The following is a 26871-nucleotide window of genomic DNA, read 5'->3' as shown; positions in this document are numbered from 1 at the left end:
AATACTGCAATGATACATATGAAAAACTGTTAAAACATATGATTGATTCAAGGTCCTAGCTTCCATTTACAGTATTAAATATTGTATTAGAACATGCTGGAGAAATTATCATTAATTCATCAGTTCCACTTGGTTTAATGTGAGAAGAAGCAACTGAATCTTGACACATAATTTATAATTTTGATCGTAAACACAATGCAAGGAAAAAAAGCAGAGAAACAAATTTATTTGACATTTTCATTCGAACAATACATACTACTAATTCCCTAATTAAATGTTGACAACGTTGACGAAAATCCAAAATTAGATAAAGATGTAGAAGAATAAAGTTCTAAACTGTATAATTTGTATAACTTATAACTTTATATTCGTTTGCCTACTATGTAAATACATCATATATACAAAAAAATATAAATTAAAATATTTTAAAAATTGCAGTCATTCGGCTCAAATCATTGGAGCTTGGAAACAAGAATACCCTTAAATGTTTATTCATTCGTTGTTCTTTCTTTTTATTATTATTTTTCCTATTATTATTTATTATTATTATTACTAAAAGGAAAGATTTTAATTCCTAACTAATAATCTCTTAATGTTCGAAAGGTATAACTTTATAAAGTTTTCACCCTCCCTAAAATGTTTAAACTTTAGATCATCATAACATTAAAAGAATAAAAGATTATTGGGCAAGTTGTCACTTGGACCCGAACCAAGTTTAACAGCATCAATGTAGAAAATCTTTTCTACATTTTACAGAATCACCTTAAAGTGCAAAAAAAAAAAAAAAAAATTATAAAATAAAGTTTAAGGCTTTTACTCCTAATAATTACTGCAATTTCCTAAAGATAAATGTACTTGCATTCTTTAAATATGATTAAAGCATGTTAATTTAGCTTATGCATGATAAATTAAGCTAATGCAAGATAATGCATAATAAACAATTGAGTTCTCTAGAGTTTCTTAGATAATTTTTTAAATTTCTATAGAATTGTGTTGTTTTACAACACAATTCTATAGAAATTTAAGGAACAATTTATGCTGAGTGTAGATATTTAAGATTTCATTCTAAAATTTAAAAAAGATTTATTTTTAAATTTATAATAAATAAATACATTCATTCACACGTAATAAAATTTTAATATATACAGTTCTAATTCAAATACTAATACACTTTATTCCATTTAATACACTTTATTCCATCTAATACACTTTATTCCATTTTTTATTAAATCTCTGTTCTTTATTAGTTTATATATTATCTACATGATTTTGTTTTATTCTTTTGTTGAACAATATTAAAAATTATCGTCACTATCGTTCGCCTGATCATTAGCTTCTTCTTCATCGTCTTCCTCACCTTCTAGTAACTCATCTTCGCCGTCCTCTGTAGCAGTAGAGCCCTCTTCTGATTCCTGTGCACAAATCAAAATTAATTATTAAAACATTTTCACAAAATGTTTTATTTAAAAGATGGTTTTTAGATATCATTTGGTATTTTAAAATTGAAACAATCAGCGCCGATTAAACAATCGCTTAAAAGCAAATTGGACATATAAATGAAAATTGGATATTTAAACGCAAATTGAACATTTATATAGGAAATTGAAACATGTTCAAATACAGTAATAAAACGAGTTTTAACAATTCCGCAATGTACCAGCCTAAACTTAAATCTTTAAGCCTCTTTTAACGTAGTAGATCCTGGTTTAAAGAAATTTTTTTATTAAAAAAATCTTACGTCATCAGTTTCTAGATCTCCAGTTAATGAACCAATCATTTTTGGTTTAGGTACAACTAAACAATATAAAATATTTTAAAAACGGTACAAAGATATATTAGGAGCAAACTTTTAAAACATTTTGATTTAAAAGTATTTACCTTGCTTCTTTTCATCTTTATTTGAAGTTTCTTCTGTTTCTTCATCTTCATCACTAGAACCCAATGTGAGATTTCCTCGTATAATACTTTCGTTTTCTTCACGAGCTTTAAGAGACATATTAATCGGGTTTTCTGAGCCCTTTAAAACAAAACGTAATAATAAAAAAAAATTTTTTAATGAAATTTAAATACATATTGTTAAATAAATTACGAAAAACATGGAAAGCTAAAAATATTATTTAAAACTCGTTATAAGTTTATTTTTACTGATTACCATTTACTTTGTTTATATAATATTGGTTACTTGAGATAAGACACTATTAGCAACTATTTATAAGATATTATAAGTTACTATTGACAACTATTTAATTCGTACATCATCATTTTGATCAGATTTGTTTATATCTTCATTGACTCGTTCCAAATACGCTAAATTCCGATACTTTTCAATGTAGGACTAAAAATAACAAAACAGCATCGACAAAATGATTGGTTTAACTCTTTGCAATTATACTTACTTTAATAAGTTGCATACGTGGTCACACGAAAAAAATTGCAACGTCACTATTTTTTATGTTATACTTGATTTTATTATTTGTGTTGAATTTCTAAATGCAAAGTTAAAAACCAAGATTTACAAAATAAAATTACAGCATATAACTCTTGCAAATCTTTTTCAAGATTTTCATACTCATCCATGAATGCGGGTCGAACACTTTCGAGACTTTTCAGCCGCTTTTGGTTTCTTTCCAACTCTGATTTTCGTTTTTCAATTTTAGCTTGGAGGTTTGCTTCATCAGATGATATATTATCTAGTTGCGAATGAGTTTTAGCAATCTCAGCCTATCAAAAAAAAAAAAAAAAAAAAAGAATCAAATAATAAAAAAAAAAAAATAGATAAAATTAAAAAGACTTTTACTAGTATGCACATTAACATCAGTTATTAGTATCTACCTGAGTAGACTTGATGACATTTGTAACATTTTTTTCAATTTCATTTAAGTCCATTGGTTGTGCAATGCAACTTCTGCGAATTGCCTATATAAGTAAATCATTTGAAAATGGAAAAAAAAATCAATAAAACACTTATGTAACATAAAAAAAGGTTATGGAAATATAAATAAAAAAGGTGAATTAATTAGTTAATGCAAAAAAGAACTGCCATAAATAAAAATGCAGCAAACAAAACAGCTTATTTTAAAAGAAAAAGAAAAAGTAATTTTATTAAATAAAACTTTGTATTATTTTTTTATTTTTTATTTTTTTATTTTTTGATGTTACACCCCAATCTCAACTTTTTAACTCTGAAACAAGGGCCTTTTGTAAAACTTCAATCAAACCCATTATAAACAACCATTGGTTTAATTTTGCATCAGTCATAGTTGTTTGTTAACAGTGAAGTTACATATAATAAATATACAATTATAAAAGGTTGACTATGATTCTAAGAATATTGATGGTTCATGTTAGGACTAAAGAACTCGTAAACTTTTGAAATTAATAGGAATAACTCAGTATATTTCTTGTTTTGAAATTAATAGGAATAACTCAGTATATTTCATGTTTTAAAATTAATAGGAATAACTCAGTATATTTCATGTTTTAAAGTTAATAGAAATAACTCAGTATATTTCTTATTTTAAAATAAATAGGAATAACTCAGTATATTTCTTGTTTATCTTAAAAAGTGATTGCTATTAAGCGCTCGATAAAAAATGCATGCCATCTTCTGTATAAAATATTCTGCCATTATACAAAGTTTATTTTTATTTCAGATTTTAGATTTTATAATACCGTGATTATGTCTTCTTTAACCCTTATTGAAAAATTTTTGTTGAGGTTTTTCACATGACTTTTATCCTATCGCAAGCAATTTAAAAAATTTTCTTGCAAGCTTTTCTTTGCTTGCAAGAAAATTTTTGAATTACTTGCGGCAGGATAAAAATTATGCAAAAAACTAACAGTTTAACTAAATTGCATGCAAAAGGATAAAAATCATGTAAAAACCTCAACAAAAATTTTTAAATGAGTCTTAAGAAGACATAATCATGACATTATATAATCTAAAATCTTAAAAAAAATAAACTTTGATGGTAATTTTAAAGAAAAATACAACTTGTATAATACACCCCTTTTCAAGGGGTGACCAGTAAAACTGTTTCTTACTTTTTAAATCACTATTGTATATTTTTATATCTATTATTAATATTAATTATAATTATATCTATTATTATTTTTTTTTTTTTCAAAAACTTAAAACATGTCACCAAGATTAAGGAGTTATAGAGTTAAGATTATGGAGTTGAACATATGACCTTATTTTTACTGTTTCAAGACTCATGTTACATACTCTGGTATAGAAAATATATAATGATGACAATTTTTTTTTAGTTGGGATGTGTACTTATTTTAAAAACTATAATCTCCAGTGATAAAATGAGAATAGTATTTATACAGAAAGCTTCTTACCCTTAGTTCTACTTCTCTTCCAAGAAGTTGATGTAAACTGGAGCCTTTAACTGTTATCTCTGAAGCAAGTTGTCTTGCCAATTTTAAATCAGAAAGCTAACCATGTTTTAAAATATAAGTGCTGTTACAAAAACTTGTATAATAAGAATAAAATGCCATAAAAATAACTGAAAACAACAAACTTTTTTACCTTTGAATTAAAATCAAACTTCCCTGGGTGAAATTTAGATGTTCCATGTTCCTCCTATAGAATATATTAATTTTTCATAGGAATTTCATAATTTTATGTTATTTATAATTTAAGCCTTTTTTTTATTCACCTATTATAGAAGTTATTTTGATTTATACGAAACATTTTTTGTTCATTTTTTAAACTAATTTGTTATTTTGTTTTATAGAAAATGATTTTAAAGTTTTTAGATTAAAAAGATCTTTGTTCAGCATTAAATATTAATTTTATTAACTTTTAATTTACAAACATTTTTTTAGATTACATTAAAGTCTGCCTACCTCAGCCACTTTTGGTGAGCAGTTAGGTCTGCATTATCATATGCTGACCCTAATTTGGACGGCTGAAAAAGATTCTGGGACATTATTTATAATAAAATCCAATTTTTATTTACCAAAATAATTAATAGCTTTTTGCATATCTGTTGCAGATTGGCCACACACAAGCAGTAAACACTCAAGAAAAAAAAATTTAACTATGCTAAATTTAACAACAAAAAAGTTTTATTACTTCTCCAGATTTGTTTAATTTCATTGCAGCCTGATACAACACTGTGGTAATTTTAATCATTTCTTTAACTGCCAAACCATCTGCTTCATATAAACGTTTTGTATTCAGCTTTATGTGTGCTTTGAGTGCCTGCAAAAATATAAAAACTGTTTTCGAATTAAAATGTAAAATAAAACTTTTTGAAATATTAAACTTATTGTTTGAATAATTTTAGTCAAAAAATTTTGCTTAAGTATTGTTTACAGAATATCATGGTTAAAGTATTGTTTACAGAATATAATGCTTAAAGTATTGTTTACAGATTATCATGGTTGAGTAATAATTTTCGTATTAGTTTAGTAAAATATGAAAATTATATTTAATTTAATAATTTTCATATTATTTTACTAAACTAATATAATAGTAAAATAAGTTTTATGCCTATTATTGTGTACCGAGTTAATGTTGACATCAATTGATAACCTTTAAAAAAATCTAGTTGAACATTACATACTATGACCCTTATAATGGTGCCCTACTGTTTCTACATGCAGTAGCCTTGTTTGCCAAGACTCATGTTTCATAGTTTATAACGTTAAAAGAGAGTTGACAAAAAAAGCATAAAACAAAGACCAAAAAAAGTAACCTACTTGGTGGCAGTGGTTATGGGTCTTAAAAGAGAATGTTGAAAGATAAAGAATAAAAAAATTACCAAAATTCAAATTAAAAAAAAAACAATCAGAAAATACCCCGTAATCTCTTTGAACTTTTTCTGAAGTCAATACAACCAGCAATAAATATGACCTATAAAAGTCAGTTCAGTCCACCGAATGGGTTAAATTTGATTTTGTAATGCTCAGTTCAATATTAACAAGGACAGAACTCACATGCTCTAAGTAAATAACTTTCACAAAAGCTGCAACTATTTACATTAACTTAGTTAAACAAGTAAAAAAATATATCAGAAATTATCAATTACCCATATATATTTCCAAATCTTATTAAAAATAACCTTTCAAATTTTTTTACACTTTAATTTAAATTAAAAAAGTAAAAAAATAGTATTTAAATCTTTATTTTCAAACAAAGAAAATAATAATAATAAAAACATTACATATTCAAATTGCTTCATTGGTATTTTCACAAATGTAATTTTTTTTTAAAGTTTTAATAGTGTCCTGACATTATCCTACAATTTGTGCTGTCTTGTTATTACCCTGTTTGACTATATAGTTAACATTCTTACAATAATTCAGCAAAACTTATCTTGATCTTACCCTGTTTGGATTTTCAAATTAATGTCACAAAACTTGTTTTTTTAACAACTTTTAATAATTTAACACATTTCAATTGCATGCAACGATGCTTGTCTTAACACTTCAATTCCCCAATAAAAAAATTCAGAAAAAGTTGATATTTTCGAGAGAGTTTTTCAAAAGTAAGGAATTTTCTAGACATTTTCTTTTCTACATCTATTTTTATTTTGAATAGATTAGTTTTTTAAGTTTTTTATTTTAAAGCCTTTTTATATATTTTTTAATTTTTTGATAAACCATTAAAAAGAAGATATTAAAACCTTTATTTTATAGTTAATCAAAGAAAAAAGTTTTAATTCAAACTAAGTTTCCTATTTTAAATAAGGGCATTCTTATTTTGAGTATAATAAAGATAAATATATAAGTAAATCAAATGTGCAAACATAATCAAAAAATTTGAATAGCTTAAATCAATATGGTGTCATTGTTGTCCTTACTAAAAAGTCAGTAATAAATTAGACGGTGAAAATGTGAAAAACTTGTATAAAAGTATCATATTTATAGTGAAAAAAAGCAACAGTTGGGTAAACTATTGGGTAAATTATCAATTTTATTTCCTATTAACTCAATTAAATGTGATTGGCAAGTTTGTAGATATTGTAAAAGAAATAACATCAATGAAATATCTTTAAATATAAACACTTTATAATAAAAATATTAAAAATATACCTTATATATATTTTATATTTCTACAGAAAACAAAAACAAGAGCTAAAGTGATGAAAGATTTTATAAACTGTAAATTGTATGAGTCAGGAAAAAATGAAGATGGGAGAGAATTCCAAGACACTGATGTTTGCAAAATAAAAAATTTTTAAAAAAACTGAATGAATAAAACTATTTTGAGAAAGTAGGAACACTCACAGTAAAAATATGCAACTAAGCTGAATTAGAAGTCATGCAAGATTGAGTTTTGCTTAATGAAACAAATAAAATGATACCTAAAATGATAACTTAGAAATGGATTGTATATATGGTTTCCATAAGAGATCAGTTGTGAATGATTATCCAAGACAAAAAGTAGAAGACTCAGTAAGTGTGTTGGGATTCAACAATATAATAGTATCAAAAACATAGCAATAAATGTTATCAGTAAATAACTGAGTTTGGTTTGGTTTAAAATTCACTAACTACTGCTAGCCTCAACCTGTTAAAAAAGAGAGTTCAGACTTAAGATTAGCTGTCTGTTCTAATTAATCAAAACTCAGCAAACAGATTCAATCAGCAATAATCAGCAAACAGATTCACTTCTGAGATAATCAGCAAACAGATTCAGATAATCAGCATACTCAGATAATCAGATAATTCAGATAATTCAGATAATTCAGATAATCAGCATATTCAGATAATCAGATAAACAGATTCAGATAATCAGCAAACAGATTCACTTCAGAGGTAAATTATCACAAAGATCATTGGTATAGATAAGGAACAACACAGAAACCTTGTAGTACCCCAGAAAATACTGCAAATAAAGAACAGTATTTTTATACTTTAATGTTAGGCCAGAGCAACATTGCTTCAAAGTTATATTATTAAAATCTGAAATGCATTGAGGAACTTTCTGTAATTTCCAAGATCTTCCACTGTTTACATCACATCTTTTACAAGAAAATCCTGTCAATTATCTTTAGATTGTTTGGGCTGTAGTTTTTTATTGTTTGTCTTAAGGGCAGGGTTGCAAAAAAACCATTTTTTTGGAAAAAAACCAAAAACCATGGGGTTTTTTACAAGAAACCAAAAAAACCATGGTTTTTTTGGCTTAAACTCTTTTTTTTTAAAAATCCATGTTTAGTCAACTTTTTCAATTAAAAAAAGGATTAGTCAATTTACTTGAGTAAATTAAATTTTTTATTAACATTACTGCTTAAACTCTGTGATACATTTTTTAAAACAGATTCGCTATACAAATAGCTTATATACTTCTAGCTTATATACAAATAGCTTATTATTATATATACAAATAGTTTATCGAATGGGGCAGATTTGGCTTTCAACTTGAATATTAATGGTAACAAATTCTTAAAATCTTTAGCTGCAAAGGTTATCACAGCATTATTTTCATTTTCAGAAACATTAGATCCAAAATATCTAGGATCTAGCGTGTTTGAAAAGAAATGAGCATTATTGACAGTCTGAAGATATCTAGTTTCCAATTTTTTTTTTTTCAGTTGATAAAAATGATAACATGCTTATCAGCTTTTTAAAAATTTCAACATTGTCACTTATTTTTGTTTAATCTCTTTGAAACTCATCTAGAGCAACTTCAACTGGTTTTAATACTTTCAGCAAATATTCATTTCACTTTATCTGTATGTCACTTACTTTTCTACCAAACATGGGATCTAAGTCTCTATTTTTTTCAAACATTGTGAAAATGATGCTTCAGTTATTGACATATTTTTCAAGTGAATCACATAAAGAATTCCAGCGTTGCCTTTCTAAATCTCTAACACTAACAGTCAACTTTCCAACTCACTTTCCAGATAATTTGAATCATATACAATCTCTACCTGACTTATGTTTTGTTCTATTCTTAGTTGGTGCCCAGTTTCTCCACATTTATCCTTAGGTGCTTCTGGTCTTGGTTTGATCTCTCTAAAACTATTATCTCCCATAAAACTATTTTCTCCTATTACCTTAAAGCTGACTGGGACTCTTTCTGTGATTTTTTTCGTGATGGGTCTTGGAAAAAAATATTTCATCTTACTGCAGACAAATGTGCCTCTTACAATTCTTCTTGGATTTAGGCTGGCATGGAATCTTTTATTCCCTCCCAATGATTTCAAGCCATGCCTCATTCTTCTTTATAGTTTTCTTCTCATTTTGCTGCTGCAATTTCCAATCAAAACCATTACTTTCATATCTATCAGCAAAATAACTCTATAGAAAATAAAAATCTGTTTAATATTGCTATGATGAACAAAAGTCAGTTTACTACTGCTAGCCTTCACATTTGCATAAGCTAACTTGGTTGAATCTTTATTATATTCTTTATTTTATATTCTATAAATCTTATTTATATTAATTTTTTGTATTTTGCAGATACCATGCCCATGTATGCTAAGAGGTCTGTTTACTATCGTTTCAAATTTCATCTCAAAAAGATGATTAGGCTCTCGTGACTTCTGGAGAATCTTTAACAGTATTTATAACAATGGTAAATCTGTAATTCTACCTAAAAAAAATGAGTTTTATCCAAGTTAAAGATCACCAGCCACTGAGAGCCCCATGCTGCAGCAGAAGTGATATCCTTTTCAAGCTCAAATGCTCCTTCCAAGCAATCAGAGAGTATTGGTTTCTTATCGAGACAAGAATAAATGGTAGTATCATCAGCAAACAATGCCACTATTAGCTTGTATATAAAATAATCTTATCTTCTTTTTCGATAAACTAATGAGTTTTGAATGCTTAACTAAAACCTAATGTGAGTTTTTAAGTTAAAAAACTTTTTAGAACATTTGTAGATGTACGACTGCATTTGTCAAAAACAAATAATCATTAAATAAACAAAAAAAGTTTTTCTTACCATAAATTGTGCTACAGATTTGATGAATAAGACTCTATCATTTTCAAACTCAACATCCATTGGAATATCTGAATTGGGATCATACCTATCCAAACAAATTTATTAAAATTTTTTGTTTTTCCCTTTTCACTAAACATAAAAAAACTATAATAACAAAGGCTATTCTAGGAAAAAAAATTGGGCGGCGGTACCCCTTGTCCCAGCGAAGTTTAACGAAAATATTGCCAAATAAAGGCATTTTTTCGCAAAAAAAACAATATTTGCCATAAAAACGTAAAAAAATAAATGTCCTCAATTTTTAGCCCCTAGATAATATACTTAAAATGCAACATTTAGATTTTTTTACATTAAACATTCTTTCTTTTACTTACTAAAAATTACTCTTACCTTAAGACTAACCACTGAAGAATTTCAGCAACAAGTGGAAAATTGGGCTTGCGAAAGTTTTCCATAGAAATTAACCTAGGATAACCTAATGCTCGCATCATTTCAGTGAAATCTGCAATGAAAATTTTTTTAATATTTTAAAACCACGAAAACAGATTTACAAAAAACTATGATAACAGATTTACAACAAAAATATTAAAGTATAATATATATATACATATATATATATTAGGGTGGTCCAAAAAAAGTTTGGAAATTCTGTTCTCCACAAGGCTTATCTTGTTTCATATAATATTAGAGAATTTCTGTAAATTTCTTTAAAAATTTGAAGCAAACTAGACAATATTTAGGGGTCAATAAAAATTTTGACTTTTTATGTATACAGTCTATACAGTCTACAGTCTATAAGAGTAAAAACTTCATTTGATATTTTCATATTTTATTATTCAAAATTTTAAATGAAAAATTGTTATAATACTGATTTCAAAAGTATGACATATAAGTAATGCCCCATCAAATGTCATCTACCGCAATCATGGCTGCCTTAGAGGAAGATGGGTAAATCTGGCGACGTCACTGGATAAATTTTGGTAGCAAGCATCTGATTCCCATGCTTCTGGATCTTTCAACAGGAAACTCTTGGCCTCCTCCTTTCCAGTGATACTAAGTACTTTGAAGAGACGAAATGTTCTTTGGGTCACAAACTTTTCAAGATGATTGAAGTCTGCGCCACACATGCTTATTCTCTTCAGAGCTGACTGAGTCTTTAGAAGCTGCAGGTTGGCTATTACGGCTCTTTTAACATGGGACTCGGTTGTCAAAAAAAACTAAGCCCATGAGGTGTTCTGAGAAGAACCACAGATGCCAAGTAGATGCAGTGTAAGCTGCATCAGCAATAATACAGTTTGGATATTTCTTGAGAAGCCTGATCATCATTGCATCATTCAGGGGAGCGTATGAAGCAAGTGGAATCTTGTGCCAGAAACGTCCATAAATAAGAGAAACGAAGAGTGCTAGCTTATATAGAACTTGTTTTTCTTTAGCCGTCAATTCCAACCAGCCTTCAAATAGCACCATTTTTAGAGAATAGATGGCCTTCGACATTCATCAACATGATACATTGCTCCTGGAGCTCGAAACTGGAACTCCATCTTAAAACTGCTTCCACCGAGGAAGACAAGACATAGCCAAAGGAGCTCGAGGTAATCCTCCCAAGGCTGCTGATGTCCTATGGCTTTGGTGTAGTAGATAACCATCTTCATCCAAAGAGTTTTGGTATTCTCATTGAAGATTTTGCCTCTAGCTGGCGAATACTCTGTATGCCTGATGTATGGCCGTTTCTTCTGAAACTTCTTAAAAAGACCAACTTCTGGCCCACCTGTCCCACCAAAAACAGCTGTGAAGACACTGCTCAGAACGACTTCTAGGACATGATAACAGCATCCAATGTTTAAAAATTCATGGCCAATGGCTTCCTCAATAAGAACGCATGCCCCTCAATGGATGCCTGTGTTGGAGGAAGTTGTATCAAATGTACCTTGAACTTTTTCTCGTAGATTTCAGTCATCTGGTACTTTTAAGCATGCAGCAGCCTGTTCTTCCCCAGTTCCTCCTACAATTTTTGGGACTGTCAACAACTTCTCGATATCATTCCCAGTGACGATCACAGCAATTCGATCGACAGTTTCTTTTGCACCAGCTATGCCCAGAAGCAGTTTCCCATCCCAATGGAGAAGAAGAGGAAATTCAGTTGAAAAAGAACTCTTCTCTGCTTTAGCTACTTTTTTTCGGGTAGCCATCCGTGACCTTCTGATGGTGCTCCTAGACAGTGTCAGGTCGTCAAGAGGATGGACTATAGCCTTTGCTACTGATGCAACAAAATACATAGCTCCATGATCAGGAAGATTTACTCTATCTAAAGTCCCTGCAACTTCTGAAGTTGCTATCACGCTTTTCAGTTTTTTAGGCTTTGAGGAAGGAGTTTAAGCAGATAACGATGATGGAACTCTGAAGTCTTCATCGTTGACATCGTCCTCATCTTCAGACTTAGAAGAAGAACTGATATCCAAAGCAGGACCAGATGTTTCTATTTGCTGCAACTTTCTGTCTCTTTTAGTCTTTGATTTTCATTAGCTTCTATATGAGCTCTCTTCTTCGTCTCTTTCACTGCAAGATTGCAATCCACTCCAACCATGCTTGAACTAGTGACATCTTCTCTCTGCATCGTTAGGAATTGTCTGTCTTTATTGTTTGTCATGATATCCAAAGCATTCTTTTTGGCCAAGTCAAAAAGGTCCATCAGGTCATCTTTGAACATTTGCTCTTTAAATCTGCAGCTTTCATATGCTTTAGTCCTATTCACCTTCAACAGTTCACCACACAACTTCATCACCATACAACTTCTTCAGTTTTCTTTCACCAGAATCAATCCTCTAAGTTAGAATTCTTGCTTTGCTCCAAATCATATTGATACCTTTAATTGTGCAATTAATATGTCCTACACAGGATGGCATCACTGTTTGTAGCCAATTTTGCTGAGAGATTTGGTTAGTGGCCTTGCCAACAAGCCAAACTTCAGCAGAACTTCTTGTTGCAGCTACCATTATGTAATTAAGTACCTGCCTGTGGATATAAAAAAATACTAAATAGTAAATATTGTCATATTCTTGATGAATGTTATGATCAAATGTTCAATGTTCATTTTATTTTAAAAACAACAACAATTGTTTTAAGGCCTCAATATGTGACTGATAAATTGATAGTAGAAGATGTAAACAGCAGACAAGATGTCTGCTGTTTACAAACTGCACAAAGAGCTAGAACAATTACTTTGTATGGTGTCCCAGAAGGGCTGTTCAGAAAAACAAAACTAAAAATTATGTATAAACACTCAACAATGTGATTTCTGCTATGAGCATACTGTAAAATTAGGTGCTTGCCCAAAATGTTGAAATCCTATTGACCCCTAAAATTGCTCAAATCGCATGGTTATTCCTTCTATATATAGATGAAGTTAGCCTTGTGGAGAGTGGTTAGGAACACTTTTAATTTTAACTATGTAATTCTGGACCGCCCTAATATATATATATATATATATATATATATATATATATATATATATATATATATATATATATATATATATATATTTATATATATATATATATATATATATATTCTCATAGGAGAAAAACCTGCAAATACATACGTGAGCAAAAAAAGTACAAGTTTCTTTTTAAATGCAACAAAAATCTTTATTGTTCATCAAATACTTTGATAAAAGATCCTGATAACACTTTTATGTATTTAAACCTCTATTAAAATTGTAAGGCAATGTTTTTGTTTTATTTTATTTAGAATTTAAATAAAATGTTTCTTTTGGACATATTTATTTTAACTAATGTAAAATTCATGTAAAATCTGTGAGTTTTTATTACTTTGATTAGAATTTAAATAAAGCCTTTCTTACTGTTTTTATTTTTATTTTCCTTTTTTTTATGATATATATAAAATCATTTTGCTGTTTTATACTAATTTTAAAGATAAATTAGAAATTATTTTTTCAAACAACGCATGCCAACCTAATAATGACCATCCAGCAATTTTACATGCACTGGCAGCAAATTCCTGATAGTTGTAAAGTTATAAGATTTATGCAGCAATCACATAAAAATAAAATGATTATAACTGTATATGTAGAATTCAAAAAAAAATTAACTAATTCTAAATATCATTTATGACAACTGGAATATTAAATTCTATCAGATTTTTATTGATCATTAGACTTTTATCAAGTCCACATACAAGTTTGAACACATAAAAATAGATTCCAACTAGATTAACAAATCTACAAACAAACTTAACTACTATCTACTAAGACAACACTTTTATACTGCCATATAAGATAGCAATACATTATATCAAATTTTATTTAGGATATTCCTCCCAATAGTTCAAACAATATTAAATTGTTCCATAATAATTCTAAACTCTTTTTTTCATAACTATCAGTAAAGCATTAATGAAGTTAATAACTAACAGTCAATTATAAATTTTAAAATACTTATTATAATACACAGCATTGGCATAAAAAAAACCGTCCATAAAAACCCGCTTAAAAAAACCCAATAAAACCCGGGTAATCTGGGTTTTATTGGGTTTTTTTAAAGATATTTAATAATTTTATGAACTATTATAACCAACATTAACATTATAACTATAATATTATTACCTAAACTAATTATTAACTATTATTATAAACTAAATTATTATTAACTGTTATTATTAACTACTGTAACCAACAGTAACAGCTCTCAGATCAGATTTACTAATATTTGAATCATTGTTTGGAAATATATTATCACATTTTTTATTCAAATAATTTTATAGATTGAGATTTTTTTTATCTTTTATGCTATTCATCTCCCAAGGTAAATTTGAATGAGTAATAGCCTCCTCAACTCCATTACAGTTGAGGAGGCTACCTTATTGTGGTTGCAACCCTCTCTAAATTCTTTAACTCCTAAACATGAACCTTTATAAACAAGGCCTCTGTGTGGAAAAACAAATTTGTTCATTTGAATTTCAAGTTCAAATTCGAAGTTTAAATGAAACATTAGTTACTTCCTCCCGTTCTCCAGCCTTCTTTTTCAAAGCAATACTTATAAATCTAAAATAAATCAATGCATATAGATTTAACATGAATTTTTTTTTTTTATTGTTACAGTTTTAAATTATATTTAAAAACCTTTTTCAAAATATTTTGAAAAATTTTTGTTATAAATTATTAAATAACATTATATAGAACATATTTACCTAATAAAACCCAAAATTACCCCAAAAAAAACCACTGGGTCGGGTTTTTGCCAACCCTGATAATACATAAACCTTTTTGAATAAAATATATAAAAAATAATGTTATAACAAAGAAAATATAATACCCTATGCAGTATTTATAAATCTCTTGTAAATAATTCACACAAACAATGTTACAATGCAGCAGTCAAACTTTTTGTTTAAATTTTCACTTAATGAGAATTTAACTTCCATTAGTTTAGAAATAAGTTATACTTATTTTACTAACACCATGATTATACTGAAAATAAAAACATTTTTTTTTTTATAAATGTGTTTAACACAAATTATTCAAAAACAATTTATTCTAATAAGTTTACTTATTTTAAATTGATTGAATGAGATTTTGGTGAAGTATAAAATTAACAAATAGCATTTAAATAAGTTTAGCATATTGAAATGAGTTTGGCATGTTAAAGGCTTTAAAAATTATTAATCATAAGTTCTGGCTTGATTTTAAATTTAAAAGATTTTTTTAACATATATTACATAGCTCATTTTAATGATGTATTGAAGTAAAATAAATACAAATAAATTAAAAATTTGCCTCAACATTTAAAGTAGAATACCACTTCTTGGGGGACCACATCTTCTTGGGGTACCACATCTCCAATTATATGCAAAACATCAATAAAGATTAGAAGTAAGAATAAAATAATACAAGTGAACATAAATAGGCATGGGTTACAGAAGTTAAAGCAGGTAGTATCTTTACTTATGTAAAAGATCTAACTTTGTGCAAGAGATCGATTATGTAAACAAACTAAAGTCAATGACATCATATACTAAAACTCTTAGGAATAAAACGCGATTGAATAAATTATCAAGTCTCTAGATTGAGGCATATATTACGCTGACTTTTAGTCATACAATAAAACAGAGAAGGCAAGCTTTGACTAAAATAAAAAAGATTTTGTTTTAATCAAAAAAATTTAGCCCAAACATTTTTTTTTATCATTCTTTTTAATATGTCTTGGAGGTTTAGGATCCTTTTAATATCAAACTTTTTTTTTAATGTAATATTAAATTAATTATTCAATATTAAAAAAATAAAAATAAACGCTCCCTTAGTAAAATAATAAAAATAATAGTAATAATTAATAGTAATAATTAAAAATAGTAATAAAAAGAAGTTAAATAATATTTAACTCGTTTTGCGGTGATTAATATTATTGCAGTAATTTAAAAATGTCTTTAAAAAAATAAAGATAATTTTGTGATGCCAAATTCACATCAGGCTATTGCGTTAAGCATTTTTTATTTAAAACAAGACCTATATACACTGCAGGCCAAAAGTTTCCAGACACTTGGATTTGGTTTAACTTTTTAATTAAAACTCCCATAATTATTTCAAAAAAATTCAAATATCATATTTATTTTATAAAAGATACATATAGTTACTACTTAAAAAAAAGACAAAAAATGAAATAAAAAAAATACAAACAACACTATTATTATTAAACTGTTTTTTCGTCAAAAAATAACCCACAAATTTTTATCACTTTTTTTGCGATCCGTGGCATTCTATTTATTAATTTATTTATTATTTTGGGTCTAATTGATAACCAGGATTCTTTTAATATCTGCCACAGGTGCTCTTTGGATGTTGGGCATTTTTGTCTGACCTTTCTGTCCAATTCTTCCCACAGTAACTCTATTGGGTTCAAATCTGGTGATTGGGATTGGCCAGGTCATGTTTTTGAGGACACTATTATCCTCTTGTTCCTTTATATAGTTCTTACATCATTTTGAGGTGTGTTTAGGGTCACTTTCCTGCATAAAAACAAAAACACAACCAATAGTTCTTAAGCCAGAAGGTATAGCATTGTTTTCTAGAATTGTTTTATATTGTTCTTTTTTCATAATACCCTCAATTTTAACTAGGTCACCTACACCAGCTGAAGAAAAACATCCCCATACCATAACTGACCCACCAACATGCTTGATTTTCGGCACTAAACACTCTGGGATCATTTTTTCTTTTGTTGTTCTTCTGATGTAAATTCTACGTCTTTGCCCAAACAGTTCAAATTTGGACTTGTCCGTCCATAGTACTTTTCGCCAGTCTTCTTCTGTCCAATTTTGGTGGTCTATAGCTCATTGTAACCTTTTTTTTTTTTATTTTCAATCCGTAGCAATGGTTTCCTGACCGCTGTACAGTCAGAAAGTCCTGCTTTTTTTATGACGTCATTTTGTAGTGGTTAATGAAATAGATTTTGAATGACTCCTATTAAAGCCTGAAGTTATTTCCGGAGCCGTAAGTCTTCGATTTCTTTTACTCATCAATATTATACTATTATCTTTTGCTTTTGTTGTCTTCCGTGGTCTACCAGATCTTTTTTTGTCTTCAAAAATGTGTGTTTCTTTCCATCGTTTGATGGTATCTTGTACAGTACTTCTGGCAACTTTTAATTTTTTGCAAATTTTATAAACTGAATAACTTTCTCTATGTAATGTAATTATTTCAGAACGTTTTGTAACCGTTAAAGACGGTTTTTTACCCATATTTTTAATTAAATAGTCGAATTATAAAATTTTAAAATTTTTTCAAGATTTTTTAATGCAACCGTCATTGATACCAAATGAAAACTAAAAACTAAATACTCTTATTCATTTTAGTCAGCTATCATTATATTATAAATATTTACTTCATGTTTCAACAAATAAATAACTTTAACAAGACTAAACTCTTAAGAGTAATGTAACACTTATAAAAATAATAGTAATAATTAATAGTAATAATAAAAAAGAAGTTAAATAATATTTAACTCGTTTTGCATTGATTAATCAATCAAGTTAAAATAAACAATTAAAAAAACAAGCTTATTTATGTAAGTTTGAGGTCAGTAATACCTAATTACTGACCTAAAACTTACATAAACACTTAAAATTAGTAAGTTTAAGTATTATAAATTAATATTATTGATTAATTTAATGACACAGGATAGATTTTAGCTTTTTATATAAAAATATCAAGTGTCCGGAAACTTTTGGCCAGCAGTGTGTATATATATATATATATATATATATATATATATATATATATATATATATATATATATATATATATATATATATATATATATATATATATATATATATATATACAGTATGCAAAAAAAATAATCATACATTTAAAAAAAATTATAATTTTAAAGATTGCATCAAAAAAATAAGTTGTCCATTAAAATATTTTAAAGTTTTTTTTAAATATCTTATCAAGTATTGTTTTAAGAATTTATTTGTGTATTGGTAAATTAATTGCTTTTCATACCTATTGAGTTTTACACAATTGATCTAATGATGCACAAAATTGACTGCAAAAAAAAATAATTGTACAGTTCAAAAATAATGTCAAATTGATCAAACATTACAGAAATTAATATCGAGTGGGGCCTCCTTTGGCCTTGATGGTCTCAGCTAGACAATTTGGCATTGAGTTGACCAAATTTTGAGTCTCCTCTGTTGTTATATTATCCCATGTGCTCATTATAGCTTCTTCAAAGTTGTCTTTGCGTCTAAATGCTCGGTTACCAATTTTTCTGTCCAAAATATACCACAAACTTTCTATAGGATTCAAGTCCGGACTTTGAGATGGCCCTTCCAAAACATTGATGCTATTTGTGTCAAAGTATACCTTCATTTTCTTAGTAATATGTTTTAGATCATTATCCTGCTGTAGTGTATAATTATTTCCTGTTCTCAATTTTTTAGTTAACGATCGCAAGATGGCTTTGAGAATTTTACAATACATTGAAACATTCATTTTTTCATCAATAAATGTCAAGTTCCCCACTTCTTTCCAACTTATACTACCCCAACCATCACATTTCCTCCTCTATGCTTTACACTACCTTGCAAACAACTTAATTTATAAGCTTCTTCTTTTTTTTGCCACACTTTCTGAACTCCATCTGATGAGACGAGGTTGTATTTTGACTCATCTGACCACAAAATTTTTTTCCAATATGATATTGGCATTTTTTATTACTTCTTTGCAAATTCTAATCAATGTTTGATTTGTTTTACAGTTAAAAAGGTTTTTTTTTGAACTACTTTACCTCTATATCCTTGTTCTCTAACACAATTTCTAACTGTTTGAGGGGTTACTGTGATATTGTGATCTTCTAGATTTTCTAAAGCTAATTTAGCTGCCAAAACAAATCTATTTTTCTTCACATTAATGATGATATTGCGATCAATTGCACTGGTGGTCTTGCGTTTTCGTCCTCTGCCAGCACATTGAGGACACTGTCGTAAAAGGAATTCCTATATCTTTTTGGATCTGACGGTAGGATTTTTCTTGATTTTTGAAATCAACTATGAGGCTTTATTGATGGAAAGACAAATGTTGTATTCTTGACGCCATTTTGTTGAAACACTATATTTTATTTCTAGAATGAAAGTGTATTTAAAAAATTACTACTTTCAATTTTACTAACTAGTTTGATCGTTCAAATCGCTCGATTTATGCTAAAATAACTACCTATTTTGTCAGCATACGATTTTTTTTTTTTTGAAGTCAACTTTATGCATCATTAGATCAATTATGTAAAACTCAATAGGTATGAAAAGCAATTAATTCACCAAAATATAAACAAATTCTTAAAACAATACTTGATAAGATATCTAAAAAATAATTTCAAATATTTTAACAGACAGCTCATTTTTTTGATGCAACCTTTAAAATTATGATTTTTTTTTAAGTGTACGATTATTTTTGCATACTGTATATATACCTCCAGTTTATTTCCAGTTGCCCTGCAAGCGACTGAAACAGTCTTTATTTCTCATTTGAGTCGCCCATTATGATGATCAGCAATCCAGTGTAAAAGTTTTTTCTTTTTTCTTGGGTGCAAATAATGAAAAAAAAAATTTAAACATCTGACTCTAAAATACATCTAATAAGAAGCAGTTTATTTAAAAGTAAATTAATTTATTTATTAAATTAAAGATGTGTTGTAATTTTTGTCATATAGGGTGTCTGGTTTGTGTCGTTTCTTTTTGTCAATCTTAACAAAGGTTTCATTACACAAAGCAAAAAAGTTGAAAGCCAAAACCGCATAAAACTTTTTATAAAAAGAAAAATATTCTATTATTCTCTCTTAATCTTCAATCAAATTTAATTTAGTTGAATGTTTAAAACATGTTTTTAATGTTTTAAACATTTTTTATTATACTAAGTCTTGTTTTTTTTTAGAAAAAAAGAATTTTAACGTGTATCATTAATTGCATTCTAATAATGATTTTTTACGTACATCATAATTATGTTTTTTATTTCTTAGTTTGACAAAGTTAAAATAAAAATTTATTTTACTAATGAAAAACAAATGAGAGTAAGTGTTATAAATGATTCAGTTTCATAATAATTCATCATAATAATTTTAAATTGAGAAGAAACGTGCTTCAAAATGCAACAACAATGTTTAAAAAAACAGTACAGTCGCACTTTGAAAGATTAAATGACATGTTTGCTTTTTTTTATAAAGTTTGGTAAAATTAGTTTACTCATTGTTTAATGAAGTGTATACTACTTTAAATGCTTTTTAAAGTTTTCTTATAAATAATTGCAAAAATAAAATCTTTATAGGTCAAAATATAGTTTTATTAATAAACACACTTTGTAAGTAACAAACTGCCTGGTCATTCTACCAGGCTACTAAGAGGCATTTTTTTTTAATTTCAGTCGCCCTTAAAGAAAAAGAGTCGTCTCATGCCACTGGACAACAATGAGAGTATACCTCTGATATATATATATATATATATATATATATATATATATATATATATATATATATATATATAAAATTCCAAATTCAACCTTTACCACATACTTGGTAGTACCTTGCTTAACTTATTTCTCTGCACAGCAGCCTTCATTAAGGTTCGTGCTTTGGAGTTACAGAGTTAAGAAAGGGTTGAAACCACAACTAAAGTAGCCTTCTCAACTGTAGTGGCCATCTCAACCTTAGGGGATAAATATAAATACATATATATATATATATATATATATATATATATATATATATATATATATATATATATATATATATATATATATATATATATATATATATATATATATATATATATATATATATATATATATATATATATATATATATATATATATATCTATATATATATATATATATATATATATATATATATATATATATATATATATATATATATATATATATATATATATGTCTTATATAAAATATCTGCAGTTATTGAGGGGTAAAAATTGTTAATGTCAAACTGAATAAATGTACAGTCATTTTTATTTTCATATACGGAGAACCAATTTATAACACAATTGATTTCTAAATGCAGGCTTGAAAATAAGTTTTTTCTAAAAAACTATAAAAAATAAGTGACCTCAAATAATATTAACATCCCCTTTTAAAAAATATTTTTTATAAAAAAACAGAAGCAATCAATTTAAAACTCTTTTTAAAATAGTGTCAGCATATTCTACATATGTGTGAAAACTTACAGTAGTTAAGACATTTACAATTTCCTGAAAATTAATTTTTGTATTAGCTAAAGTTTTATTAATTTGATCATTCATTTCTGCTGAGTCTTTATTGAGGAAACACAGTGTTAAATGAAAAAATTTTGTTAGTGATTTTCTACTAAGTTATTATTGCTCTGTTCTTTTAAGAACATTGAGCACTCTATTTTGTAGAATACATTTTAAAATTGTTTATATATATTACAATCAAATACATATATTTAAGAAATTATTTAATACAATACAAAAACAAATACGCCAACTTTGTACATAACTACCAAATATAATTTCAAATACATGTTTGACCCCAACCCTGTCCACCATTAGTCTAAAGTAAACTTTGTTGGGTTGGTTCTTACCTGATAAATATTATGAAAGCATTATGTATAAATGTATCTTAAATGATACATTTATACATAATGCTTTCCATTCATAAGACAGACAGCTTTATAAAATTTTTTGCTTTTTCTTTGAAGCATTTTGTGTGTAACTTCCAAGTTTTAGTAAAATTTATATAAACTTTACTAAAACATGCACTGCTTTACTACAAAATACAAACTACTTTACTAAAACACTTTACTAAAACAACTTTACAAAAACATATTTAGTAAAGTATATATAAACTTTACTAAAATACGCAAGTTACACAAAATGCTTTAAACATTTAAAAAACTAGTATGCATAATTATGCATACTAGTTTTTTAAATGTTTTATTGACAATTCTGGAAACCCTTTTTTTGTGCTTACGTTAGAAGCAATGCTTAGGTAAAAATTGTTTACTAATAATGATATTTAGATTGAATTATAAAGTTACTATTTAAAAACTCTTTAAATATATAAAATTTATCAAATTTAAGAGTCTTTTAGCAGCACTTACTTCTTAAATCTCTGTACGACATTTCTCTAAATCAAAAACTTCAGAATTAATTAATTGTATAAAAACTCTCAGAGATCAAATAAAAATGTCAATAATACAAAACTCTTTAAGATATATATTTATAGCTAATTTAGTTAGGGTATTTAAAAATGTATCGTTGCAATAAAAACTAATTGATTTATTTTCGACCGACGGTTGTTATGTACGCGGAAAAAATAGTTCGAACAATTTCACGGTACCGAAAAAAGATGTTTTAAGTTAAAAAGGATTTGAGGTTAGTCAAGCGAAAGATACTATGACTCAAAATGAGGTTTTGATTTTTAATAAAAACAAATACCAGATATATTACTGATTTAGGGGGAAATGTAGGAGAGTGCTGCTACATTGACTAATTTATGGATAACATGCAAAGGAATGCTACTACATCGACTGAGGGTTTGGGTGGGGGCAGGTAGAGATCAATCAATGTTGCAGCACTCTCTTACATTTCTCCCCAAATCAGTAATATATTTGGTATTCGTTTTTATTAAAAATAAAAACCTCATTTTGAGTCATAGTATCTTTCGCTCACCTTGAGGTTACATACTCTGCACGATGGTGCCGCAAATATGATAAAAACTTCTATACTCCAAGGCTTAAAGGATCCACAACATTCTCTGGCTCATATCTTGCATTTAATATTGAGATGTGATAAAAAAAAGTTTTTTAGAAAAATGTAGAAGAATTGTAACATGCTTAAACTTCAGTCAGCTTTACTTTTAGAGGATAATGCACATTGGTAAGCAAATATAACGCAGTCGCCGGCTCTAGCCCAATAAACAATATGTGATGAAACGTTATGACTTTTGGAAGCGCTTTAATAGCTACAAATAAAAGTTATAAAAATGTACAACAATCTCTGGTTTCTAAATGAAAAGATAAGATGTTGATGATTTAGAACAGCAATTCTAACTTAAATTTATGACGACTCAAACATAACTGAAAAAAAAAAAAATTGATGTAAAGAGAAATTTAGGAATAATTTTTAAAGAAACAACATAAAAGCCAAAAACAACAAGAACACATACGATGGAATAGCGCTCTCTTTTTTATAGAATTTACCAGTTATTAGAACTTGTAGAAATTTTACTTTAAAACCTGGTAGTAAAGACCCTTGTTTAGATAATGATGAACAAGCCTTGATTTCTGAATTAAAAAAGTAAATTTTAAGTATTTTTTAAACCATTTGAATTGTTAACCCTTGTGGTCAGTGCTGATAACTCTATTTCAATTTTGTTATTAGTGAAACACGAATTGCCAAAGCTTCTTGAAATAAAACTTTGATATTTGAATGAAATTCAAAAAACTAAAGGAATGTAGTTTCAAAATATTGACCAAAGACTTAAGGTATCAACTTCTGCAAAAATTTGTTTTTTAGATTCAGCCACAAAAACTCTATATCCAAGAGGTGAAATTTAGGAAAACTTGTTGGAGAATATTTTAAACATATGTTTGTCCATCTCCAACTTCTAGAGTATCAGTAAAGTCAATGCTTTCAATAACTGGATTTATTCTGAAATTAAAAAGTAGTAATTTAAGTTCTTCCAACATCAACACGACTCACTTTATTCATGACAATATTTATTTGATTTTAAATTTATTTTGCAAAAAGGTAAATTTTCCGTAATTTAGAATTAAGTTTTTTTGTTTTTGTCAAAAATATTTTAATACTTAGTTCGAGCAACTTGCTTAGCCAGAAGCTAACAACTTTAATGGTCAGTCAGTATCACCTAGTTAATAAAATCACTCAGCTTTTAGTCATCATTTATAACTTCAAGCCAGCAAGTTGTATGTTCTTTGCATGGCTTTAACCTCTATGTATGGTACAAAGGGTAGATCGCTCAAAACAAAAGATAAGTGGCAAGATAAAAGATAAGTGTTAAGCTAAGCGTTTGTAATTTGTAAAAATATGGAACAATAAACAATTAATGCAAAAAATCTCTAGATAGTATTAAAAAGTTTTGCAACTTTAAAGGTTGTTGACGATCGTAACTTGTTGCTTGCCAAATAATTATAAACAAGCTTAACATAGAAATGAGTCAAAATTTTTGCATGGTTTAGAGAAAACAATCTATTAGCTTTATTATTTTATTTTTTATATTTCCTTTTCCGTTTAATAAAATTTACAATAAAAAAGATCGCACATATATAATAAATGGCCGGCGCAAGAAGAAGACGTATATTGTCGTATCGCCGAGCCCCGTTTACATTGTCGCCTTCAGTTTATGTAACATGTTTATGTTGACGATTATATAATAAAACATATTACAAGTAGTAAGTCTCGTGATAAGATATATATTTTTTCTTTTAATTATTTAATTTTCTATTTTATAAGAAGAAAATAAGAAACAAATCAAGACAGAAATAAGTGAGTAATGATGACTTTTTTCAGATTTATTATTTTAAAAAAGTTAATTAAGATCAAAGTAATTTTCTAATAGAAATCGTTTAGATTCTCCTTTGAGTTGTTCTAGTGAGAAATTTAGAATTTTAGAATTTAGAAGCTTAATTAAAACAATTTTTTCTTTGTTTTATAATTTAAAAAAAACCGTATTCAAATTTTTTTATTAATAAAACTGTTTATCTATGAATATATTTGTGTACAATAAATATATGCTGTATAATAAATATAAATTTATAATAGATATAAATGTATAATATCATTTACGTGATGTATTCAAAAACAGCTTTTCTTTTTTTATCGAAATGCAAAAAACATTTTTATTTTTTTCACTATTTTTATAAACAAAAGCCTGAATATAAACATATACTGAGCACAAATATTATTTTGCCTATTTTTTTTCAGTTATTTAGGTGCTCTAATAAATCATTACGGTCTTATCGCAGAATAACATTCAACAAGGAAGTTTACTCCTCCTTCCTTCCGAATGTTATATATTTTTTTTCAGTTATTTAGGTGCTCTAATAAATCATTGCGGTCTTATCGCAGAATAACATTCAACAAGGAAGTTTACTCCTCCTTCCTTCCGAATGTTATATATTTTTTTTCAGTTATTTAGGTGCTCTAATAAATCATTACGGTCTTATCGCAGAATAACATTCAACAAGGAAGTTTACTCCTCCTTCCTTCCGAATGTTATATTTTTTTTTTTCAGTTATTTAGGTGCTCTAATAAATCATTACGGTCTTATCGCAGAATAACATTCAACAAGGAAGTTTACTCCTCCTTCCTTCCGAATGTTATATATTTTTTTTCAGTTATTTAGGTGCTCTAATAAATCATTACGGTCTTATCGCAGAATAACATTCAACAAGGAAGTTTACTCCTCCTTCCTTCCGAATGTTATATATTTTTTTTCAGTTATTTAGGTGCTCTAATAAATCATTACGGTGTTATCGCAGAATAACATTCAACAAGGAAGTTTACTCCTCCTTCCTTCCAAATGTTATATATTTTTTTTCAGTTATTTAGGTGCTCTAATAAATCATTACGGTGTTATCGCAGAATAACATTCAACAAGGAAGTTTACTCCTCCTTCCTTCCGAATGTTATATATTTTTTTTCAGTTATTTAGGTGCTCTAATAAATCATTACGGTCTTATCGCAGAATAATATTCAACAAGGAAGTTACTCCTCCTTCCTTCCGAATGTTATATATTTTTTTTCAGTTATTTAGGTGCTCTAATAAATCATTACGGTCTTATCGCAGAATAACATTCAACAAGTTTACCCCTCCTTCTCCTTCCGAATGTATATGGCCAAAGCTAGTTGAGCACGGGACCTGAAAAAACCTCTTCTGAATGTTCAAAAACGTTCAAAACATTTAAAAGACCTTCAAAACGTTGTCTTTTTGACGTCCTGTACTCACTAGGAGGCAGCTATGAACCATGGACCTTCAGTTCTGAAGCTTGAGTTGTAATCACTACACAACGGCAGCTTTTTACTTTTTACATTTTTTACTTTTTACTTGTTAAAATATTGAAAGTAAATGATTAACAAACATTATTGAGTTGTTATTGTAGAACAACTTTTTACTGAACAGAATTAAGCAAAACGCCTGAGGAAATTTGTTAATAAGTTCACATAGATACAAAACACTTTAGATGAATTTAAAATTGATTAAATGTGTGAACGATTTTTTTAAAAACAGATTAAAGTTTTTATAATTTTAACTTTTTTTCCAAATTGTTTACGAAAGAAGTTATCGCTATTAAATTGTTTACTAAGATACGAAAGAAAATACTATGATACGAAAGAAGTTATCGCTATTAAGGCTAAATTTTTTAACGAGATGGAGTAGACAAAACAGTGGTAAAACTGT

The 26871-nt window shown here is 27.6% G+C and overlaps 1 protein-coding gene across 1 annotated transcript; it reads right to left on the bottom strand.

Moving 5' to 3' along the window:
• Nucleotides 1-1072: 1072 nt before the first annotated feature.
• LOC100202047 (clusterin-associated protein 1) lies at nt 1073-22753 on the bottom strand. Its single transcript, XM_065803831.1, has 12 exons — nt 22550-22753; nt 10298-10409; nt 9911-9995; nt 5087-5215; nt 4538-4591; nt 4348-4443; nt 2833-2916; nt 2530-2721; nt 2255-2335; nt 1879-2017; nt 1739-1794; nt 1073-1412 (listed from the first exon to the last, which is right to left on the bottom strand). The coding sequence occupies exons 1-12, from the start codon at nt 22569-22571 to the stop codon at nt 1296-1298; spliced, it is 1167 nt and encodes a 388-aa protein (XP_065659903.1). The 5' UTR covers nt 22572-22753; the 3' UTR covers nt 1073-1295.
• Nucleotides 22754-26871: the final 4118 nt, after the last annotated feature.

This window comes from Hydra vulgaris, chromosome 08 (assembly GCF_038396675.1).
Source record: "Hydra vulgaris chromosome 08, alternate assembly HydraT2T_AEP".
Classification (NCBI taxonomy): domain Eukaryota; kingdom Metazoa; phylum Cnidaria; class Hydrozoa; order Anthoathecata; family Hydridae; genus Hydra; species Hydra vulgaris.
The sequence above is the reverse complement of the archived record's forward strand: the minus strand, read 5'-3'. Positions and strand labels throughout refer to the sequence as shown.